General features: G+C 39.9%; 1 protein-coding gene and 1 long non-coding RNA gene across 2 annotated transcripts in view; one reads left to right on the forward strand and one right to left on the reverse strand.

The window, feature by feature from the left end:
- Positions 1-11: 11 nt before the first annotated feature.
- LOC118428169 lies at positions 12-2,178 on the reverse strand. Its single transcript, XR_004832617.1, has 5 exons — positions 1,885-2,178; positions 1,325-1,406; positions 1,087-1,150; positions 737-843; positions 12-216 (listed from the first exon to the last, which is right to left on the reverse strand). It is a non-coding gene; the product is annotated as an uncharacterized LOC118428169 (long non-coding RNA).
- A 6,647-nt stretch (positions 2,179-8,825) lies between these two features.
- LOC118412406 overlaps positions 8,826-9,581 on the forward strand; it is a 6,073-nt gene continuing 5,317 nt past the window's right edge. Inside the window, exons 1-2 of the mRNA XM_035815291.1 lie at positions 8,826-8,871; positions 9,409-9,459. Coding sequence (XP_035671184.1) covers positions 8,826-8,871; positions 9,409-9,459 — 97 coding nt within the window. The remainder of the gene's footprint in view (positions 8,872-9,408; positions 9,460-9,581) is intronic.

The following is a 9,581-nucleotide window of genomic DNA, read 5'->3' on the forward strand; positions in this document are numbered from 1 at the left end:
CCAAGATGATAAAACAGCACTAGACAGAAAATAGTATTATCTTACAGACCAGTAACAGGTCTAAGTTCAACTCTAGTCTACTCCCACGAACTAATCACGAACTCCTGCTTTCCGGACACAATCCCTAGCCTCTTGTAGGCTGGCTGTGCCTTTGTGCAGCTGGTAGATTGCAGCCAAGGCTTCAGGAAGCACTACCACCACACCATACTCCAACCGCTGTAGCCAAAAGAAGGAGGTTGTTAAAATAAGTTTTCTCTCTTTCAACATTATCCTCACATGCACTGTAATATGTAATAGGCAGCTAAGTTGCATATCTTATTTGGATTAGAAGAGGGATTTAGTTGTATGATTCAAAGATTACATACATTGTAACATACAGAGTACGGCCTAATAGTTTTGCAATGAATAAAAATCTTTGTTCAACCTTAGTCAATCTTACATGCACATGAGCAGAAGTTGATGGGCTATTACCGATGGGTGACGTACTCAACTAGCACTCAAGGAGAAGTGAAATAGTAATAAAAACCCCAAGGATAGTGATGATGATCAAAAATTCATAAATTTTCAGCAAATTTGTGGTGTTCAACAGTTCCTTGTAACTTGCCTAGCAAAAACTGCAAAATGAAGTTAAAGCATATGCAAGCACAGCATATATCTGTATATAATGAGTCTATTAGGCTTCAAATGCAGGATCAGGGTCTGTTGTCTGTTCCTGACGGCTACAACAACGTCTTACCATTTCGTACTGAAGAGGAATATCCACCTCTTCAATCACCCACTTGTCCACGAGGTTTGCTTGGTCCTCTGTGAAGGCCCCTGAGTGGTGCACATCCCACAGTTTTTCTATAGTGAAGGACAAGGTTTCAATGAGTTAGAGCTGTATGTACAAATTAGAGAGAGACATGTACATTGCCCATGCATCACACAAGCCAACTGAGTTTTCTGCTCAGGAAAAGATACAGAAAACACGTATCTTAGTGTGTATTATAATTTTCCTATATGTATTCTGTCTGATTACACTACAAGGATTGCAGATAAGTTAAAGTGCATACAGCATTCTCTATACTAATGAGAACATTTACTTACTTCTGGTGGACCATCCATTCTCCTCTCGTCCGAAGAAGAGGCTATGCCTCTCGTTGTCTGGGATCTAAAATAAAAATGAGTGAAAGATGCAATGTACTCAATGCATTTTGCAAAAAAGATTCTGTATTTGGGTTGTGCCATAATGGTTAGTAATATTGATGCAGTCTGCCCACCTTATATTTTTAAAATAGTAAAGAAAATGTATGACTTGGAAGGCATATTTTCTTTCAAAACATACCTGTCCTCCTGCAAGGCTCTGAAGATATGGCTTCACGGCAGTGAAATAACCTTTCAGCTTGTTCACCTCACATTCCCCAAACCTAAAGCCAAGAATGCATGTAAGACATGGGTGAACGTGGAGTGACCAGTAACAATGGTAAAAAGACATGAATAAACTCAAAACTGTGCCCTTTTTCTTCAGAATATGAAGTACAAGTGCATTACAAACAAACAAACATTTTAAATCTGGTAACTCATTCGCTCATTGCTTGCAAATACAGTAAGCAATGTATGGAAATGGCATTCAGTAGGATGACAGATATACAAATGTATAGCAATTATCTTCTGTCATATAGTTGTAAAAGGAAACAAAATAAGCAAGCTGAGTGAGGTTAGTTGTATATAGCAAATAAGACCAAATAAATGTTAAGTAAAATAGTCAGCTCAGTTTTCTTACAACAGATCAGTGGAAAAAGCAGCAGGAGCAACTTCAAGGTCACTGGAATCTGTGTCTGACTCTGTAATCTGGGAGGAGAACTGCAGGTATTAGAGAGGAGCAATTAAGCTATTAAGCGTTACCTTTCGCTTCACTACTGTGATGCCCGGGTGTGAGGCGGCATCATGATAAACACGCATGATGTCTTTGAAGTCCTCCTGAATCATAACAAGTTTACCATTCTTGTGGAGCTTCCCCTCCACATTGGAGTAGCTCCTGGCCTTGCGCTGGAAGTTCAGGGTCTGGCGTTTGGACTCCACACTTGAATCCTTGAGGCCAAATGGAACATTGTTATGTTCCTGGGCTGACAGTGTCCTGAAAACCTCATGCCCCCAGTCGGTGCCACCGGGCCTTTGTTTATCCCTGTCCAGGTAGTATTGCAGGGCAGCAGCCTCTTCTTTACTGATTGGCACTTGAAAATAAAAAAACAAAACTTGTAGTTGGATGTAGAGTAGTGTTTAAGATTGCCTCCGCCCCCCTCCCCCTATTCAAAACATGAATATCGATCGTCTAAGAGAAACACTCAAATTTCCAAGCTCCATTTTGACTTCTGCGAGAGGCAGTCATAAGCATCATACACAAATGGTTCACAGGAAATGTACAAAAGTTAAAACAACAAGACCACAAAAAAGGACCTTACTTGCGTTGGTGCACGTGGAATTCGCAGTCAACATCAGCCAGCATTCAGCGCAAGAGAAGTTTTGTCGAACTTTTTAAACTCTCGCAAGTAGACTCTCGCGACGTCTCGCGATCGCGAGGTGGAACCAAATTTGGAATACTGGGCGTAAATAATCGCCGCTTGTGGTCCTGTCAATCAACATGATTGACGGCGACAAAGAAGCGAGTCTGAGATATCCTGAATGCGCTCTGGTTTAGAGCGCTTTTAGAATAGAAGCGCATTTAGGATGCAGGCCTATCCCAGAAGTGCTTCTATCCTAAAAGCGCTTTTAGGATAGAGCACATTTGGGATATATCATGCCCCTACATGGATCATCTTTAAACACGTGATTAGTGGCCCGCACTGAGCAGTTTCCTCTACCATTGCAGTTCTAGTCGGTGACCACTTTCAGACTCTTGGTGCTGTTACAGTTGATAGTGAGCACAGGGCCACCACATACACTGCTGGGGAGTGTCCGGCCGTACAAGGCAGAGATGATGTTGATGTATTGCCCAGTGGAGCACCTCAGTGACAGGATCTTATTTTCGCAAACTCGAGTAGTAGTGTTAACTCCACACCGTTCTAGAAAGGTTTAATGATTTTTAACACTTTGAATAACATTATATCCAATGAGGAAACCTATAAGACAGATGTAAATATACATATACTACTACTACTACTATACATATATAGATATTTATATGAATGTAATGTTTATGTTATGCCCATGAACCTAACCGGTGCGCTACTTGAGTAAAATATTTGCACCTATATCTAAGTAACGCTGCAATCATTTTCACTTACATGCTGTTTTGTGTTTCTTTTACGAGCTGTGAGAAGATATTTCTGCTGGTTTTCATTACGCGATAGAAATAAAGTCGTTTTCATTGTTCGATATTTGTACACTTACCAAAATCAGAGCTTGTCTCTCCATTATGTACTGCATACAGCAGTAGCAACATGGACGTCAACATGGTGGTCATGGTCTTCTGTACATAAAAATGGCCTAGTATCTGACGTGTTGCTCTGCTCACAAGAAGACGGAGACTTGCGACAGAATATGACCAGCCCTGAAAAGAGGAGCCGCGTACTATATTATGCTTAGTAATTCCATTTTCTCCTCAAAACGCATCCCACCAAAAAAGAGTATTTGTTTCTAAAATCGACAAGGAAGTGAAGTTCTTCCCTACCTGCACGAGTCGTCAGTGTGCCCATGACCTCTGACATGAATATTTGCATGTCCTGAAAGAACCTTTACTTGTGGTGGTTTGTCTTTTGGTTTGGGTTTTTGGTGTGTTTTAGTGGCGCGTCGACATGAACCAACAATATCGCTGACTTTGCTGTCAGAGAGGGCAAATTCCTCGTTTATTTGCAGCAGCAACATTCGAGGCTTTTCTGGGCAAAAATCATTTTGAAAATGAGCATTGTGATCTTTGTCGTTTCTGAGGCTGCCAGGTATGTTGATAACAACAAAGAAACATCCCTTAGGCACATTTTTGAAGTGTGCTCACCGCTTAATAACAAGTGATGAATTTCGCCATGCCACCTGCCGATAACTGTACAAAGTGCATAAACTCTACTTAGCCGCAAAATGTAAATAGAAGTGCATTTCTATTTTCGGGGAGATCCTGTGTTCTTAAATTTCAATTCAATTTCAATACCATGACGCAGAAGGCAAACTATGCATGGCTGTCCATTTATAAGCAACGATGATATGCTCCACAATTGTTGAACCTTGTTTCTTATGACCTCCAATCTGTCCCTCAGCTGCCATAAGATAAAAAAAAGATACTGCATTATTGGATTCAAAACCCTCAGCCTTACAGCTGTACTTGCACTATACAGAACGAAACAAGACAATGAAAACGATTATCTGTATCGTAGAATATCAAAGAAATGTCGAAGCTGCCAAGAATAACATCTAAATTTTATTTAGCACTACTATGATCGGCTTGTATACATGTATATGGCCATAACGTTGTACAAAGTTAACGTTTATTTGTCACAAGAGACAACAAAAGTTTAACATGTATTTACGTGCATATTGTAAAAACAAAATGCACTATTGTGCACATGAAGGTTGATTTAGACACACTGTTGAGTAAATTAATATTTTAGCAGAAATCGCTTGTAATTACGCATTGTATGCCTTACTGTTAATGTCCATGGTTTCGCTGTCCTAGTAGACATTCTTCATTTTTCTTGTACGTAAAATGACTCTAGTGCACTCTGCAGAGATGTATGATAGAGTAAGAGTAACGAGGCGAGTGACGTTTTAAGTAAATGCAATAATCAGACTTTAATGATAAAGAATAAAAATGATAAGGATTTGGCATTAGAATATCCTTCTTTCGCGGAAACCAATGCACAGTTACCTTTTGATATACAGTGTTCACCTTGACATATGACGTTGTCCACGGTCCAATTGCCGCCGTTGTTGTCAATGACATTAATTGCCCGCGATCTCCGTACCATCCGGTTGTAGATGGCATTGACCACGAAAACTTCATTTTCAGTGTCGCAGATAATGTTTACGGGCAATAGGTCTAAGAAAGTAATGTAAGATAATGTTATTGACCGACCTGTCAGTAGTTGTGTGATAATGCCGCTCTGAATGAATGCCGCTCCGGGACCAGGTTTTTCCAAATCTGTCTTCTCGTTGGAAAATGTAGATTGTAAGGTTCAGATGCTGCATGTAGCTCAGGAAGCTAATAATTGAGCTTGTACGATACAAGACACGGTGAAATGATTTCAAGAACTTACTGTTTTTGTAGTCCATCCCGCACCAAATGGTGCATCGAGTGGCGCCCATCTCCGTTTCTATATAGGTCCACACAGCTCTGCGCAGTCCACTGGCAGTTTTCTGTGTGTTCCACTATTATATACTCTTTCCCAGATGCTTAGTGCTAACAAGGAGGTTAACTTCCTTGCATTGACATCAGTATCTTTTCCAAAGCTTCCTGTACTTCACTCGTGTTCCGCATGGCGTATTTTTAACATGCATTGTGTCGCATTGACAGCAAAAAATCCTCTAATACGTCACATCTAATTTCTTAAAGATGAAAATCTGTTCAGCTTCTGAATAGCAATGACAAAGACATAGCGTGAGGCAAGTAGTCTTGTTGAAATTAGGCAATCCAGTGATAAATTCAAGATCGATTTAAGTCCATTTGTTGTTGATAACCAAACGGTTATCTAAAGAAACATCACAAGCCGCTATACACAGTACGTAATCTTAAAGTTAAAATCGCCAATACTTACACCCTCTTGAATAATGCACGCTATGGAAGGTTCGTAACATCTGCATGTTGCAATTCTTTATGCAATTAGAAATATTTCAATCATTTCTTGGTTCTTCATATTACAAAATTTGATATGAGACTGAAATGGTGACTTATAATAAATAACATGTTTATTGCATAAAATATATAATTCAATTCTCCCCAAAGCTATTGATGTTCATTGCAATGCGGGATCACATGCCGGAATGGGAGGCGTATTTGATAACACTCATCACGGTCGGATAACGAAGAGTCACATGACTAACGCCGTGTGCGAAATCACTTCCTGGTCGAGAGTACAGGCAGCCGACGACGGTTCGGACGTGACGGAAACTACGCTCTGTCGGTATGTTGAAGTGCAAGTTGGAAGCGAAGACGTTATACAATACTTCCGTCATCAAGCAGTTAAACTGGCAATGAATCGTGGCTCCACATGCAAAAAAATGTCTGGCCAAAGGGTGGGTCCCTTCGGAACACTGCTACAGTAAACAACGCACTACAGAACTCTGAGCTTGCAGCTGCGTTCGTCTTGGATCGCCTCAGCTTGCGGACACACTAGACGATCGAGGATACGAGTTTGAACAACATTTAACTTAACTCGCCCAGTGGAAAGTGATTGAGCCCAGCCCAATAGGGAACACTTCAGCGGAATGCGCCCAGTGCTTCACTGTCTGTGATTTTAATCCGAGTCGATTTTTTTTCTTCGAGAACTTCCGTGTTCGAAGTTTGGAATATACGTGTACATCATATCAAGGGAGAGCTGTCAGTGTACGTTTCATAAAGGCCTAATTATCGTGTGAGCATTCCAGAAAGCTGATTTTTACGTTCAATGGTAAATTCACTGGAGGATACACACTTCGCCATGGGCGGCAGAAAGGCGTGTGTTGGTTTAAGCATGCAGGCATGGATCATGCTATCCATGATCACCTGCTTCACTGCGACTGTTCTCTCCATGGGGCAATGTGTTGGAAACGAACGTTGTTATGTCGAAAGGATTTCAGACCCAAATGGACAAGAGGAAGCTGGAGACCGTTTTACAACTGGTAGAACGGACAGCGGTACATGTAACAGCTGTGAGGGACATTTAAGCACTGACGCAAACAACAACAGTGACAGTGACGATAGATGTTGGTGTCAGTGTTCGTGGCAACATACATTTTGGTCGGATATAAATAAATGCAGTAAAGAACGGGAAATGCTCGGTAAGTACTGGTGCCAAACTACCGATTGTTAGACACGCGTACGTCTTTCAAGCAAATTCAATCATCATAAAGCATATATGACAGTAACAGCGGTAGGTAACACAAGACTTCGGAGACCTCATACTTCCATGAAATATTCTTATTATGCAATTGCACATCTGCATAATATGCCTGGTTATGTACACCCCATACCAAATATCATTACAATCTATCCAGAGGTTCTAGAGTTATGGTGACAACAAATATCCAGACACACAAACAGACAGACACATAAAAAATGATACCTCCATTTTATGTAGGTAATAAAGCATGGTATTGCTATCTATACCAGATTGCTATTGGGACTGAGTAAATACAAATTTTGGTAACTGTTATATTGTATTATACTAGTAAGTTGGCCAGAAAACAGTGAATAATTTGCCCAGGGATGTCAAATACAGTGAATAATTTGCCCAGGGATGTCAAATACATTTTTACACATAGTTGGACTGAGCTATTTACAATAAGTGAACAGTCACCTCGGTCCTGTAACAGTACACTGGTTCCTGACATGCATGGCTACTCTAATGTTAGATTCTCTGTTAAACAAATTCATACACACAAGAAAACCTCATTTAATACACTCTTATCATTCCAATTTAAATAAGAAAAAGTGTTTCGGATACTTATGAAATTTATGGCATGAAATCATGAGCATTCCCAGGGTAATGAGATATGTATGCATGTAATGTTGAATGATGTCCATAGAAAGTATTTGCACACTCTCTTCCTGTAAATTGTAAATTAGAGCTTAATTTCCATCAATAGTCAATAATTACATACCTGAGGGAATCTGATTCTTTGATTTTATTTCCAATTGCTGTCCTTACATCCTTTTGCATAATTTAACATACATACATTTTCCTCCCTGATACATGTATCATATAGATGTATGCATTTTTCTTGTGCCACCTCACCTATTAATTACCAAATGATCATACTACAAAAAGTTTACACCATTCACTTTTTCAACCTTGCAGGCTGCAGAGTCAGAGTAGGGAATTCTGGACTACCCAAAGCTACAACAGTGGGCAATCTAAGAACCAGGGTGCTGAAGTATATGAAGAATAGAAATGAATGGGTTGATTTGAACAAAAACTGGGGTTGTACAGTTACAAAGCAAGAGTACCTTGAAAATGATGGTCATTGGAGGAACCTAACATGTGTCACAGAACATACTTTCAATATAGCTGATCCGTCGGATCAAATATCTGTTGCATCAAACAACCAGATTGCTTTGCAGGTAAGTTGCATAGCCCTTTCTGCTCCTAATTAAGTCATTCTTGAACTAGACTTTGGCGACCTCATACCTCCATGAAATATTTAGAGCTTTTGTAAATTTTATGCAAATGACTTGCACATTTACATGATCTTGTTGACACACAGACTGACACACAAATGCTAGTGAAAATATAACTTCTATGACATTTCATGGAGGTAAAAATAAGTACAGTAACTATATTGTGACTTGCAATAAACATTGATCGATTGACTCTATGAAAGGCTGTATTTCTTTGAGCATGTTAAGGTCACACCAATCTAACTTCTTTGCTGTCATATTTGCTTTATTTTCATCTGATTTGGAAAAAAAAGATCCCATGTACCATCAACCCTAAATGTATTGTTTTTGACAATATATTTGTTCCGCTGGCTCCGGCTATTCTTTTCACACAACCAAGATATTAGATTTGTATGGCCTCTTATGGCACCAACAAATGTAAATGTACTTCCTTTTTGCCTTTGTTTTGCTATTTGGAAATCAGTGGTCTGGATTAGACAATGACAATGAAGATCTTCACGGCTTACTGGTGAAGCTGTCAATATCATGCAGCCGTGATGCAACAATGGGGAGCCAATGCCTGCTCTTTAAGCTTGTAGGCACCCACACTTGTGAGTAAACTTCTTTTCTCTGCTTTGCATGTGCTTCATTTGACATTTTGCTATAGTGTCAAGAAACTTAGGACATAAGAGTTTTCTTTTACACAACCATTGTTTTTCTCACCTGCTGACGTTTCGATGTCTGTCAGACATCTTCCTCAGAGCTCCTTAATGGAGTTCTGCTTCTTGCCGCTATATGTAGCCGATGTAGGTGGCACTTTTGCGGAGAGAACGCTATCCCAAACGTGGCTGAGTTTGTATCCACCTTTGTCCTGGTTCATCACTGGGGTGGACTTCCTTACACGTTTGGGATAGTGTTCTCGCCGCGAAAGCGCCACCTACATCAGCTACATATAGCAATGAGAAGCAGAATTTCAGTTAGAAGCTCTGTCTGACAGACATCGAAATGTCAGCAGGTGGGAAAAAAAAACTGGTTGTGTAAAAGAAAATGGCCTATGATCTACCAACCTGATGAAATTATTTACGGAAGTCAAGGAACTTGTCTTAAAATTATTTCTTTCTTGAATACAATGTATCTATTTATTTCAGATGATCCAACAAATTCAGAATGTGAAGATGAAGACACAACTACAGAGGAAAGTAAGTTTAGCACAACTTCCTCAACCACTGTGTTTGACTCGGGTGACCAATACACTACATCCAGGAGAAATCATTCAACTTTGTTAACATCAAGTCAACCTCTATCGTAGCAGATGCAACAT

This window comes from Branchiostoma floridae, chromosome 1 (assembly GCF_000003815.2).
Source record: "Branchiostoma floridae strain S238N-H82 chromosome 1, Bfl_VNyyK, whole genome shotgun sequence".
Lineage (NCBI taxonomy): Eukaryota > Metazoa > Chordata > Leptocardii > Amphioxiformes > Branchiostomatidae > Branchiostoma > Branchiostoma floridae.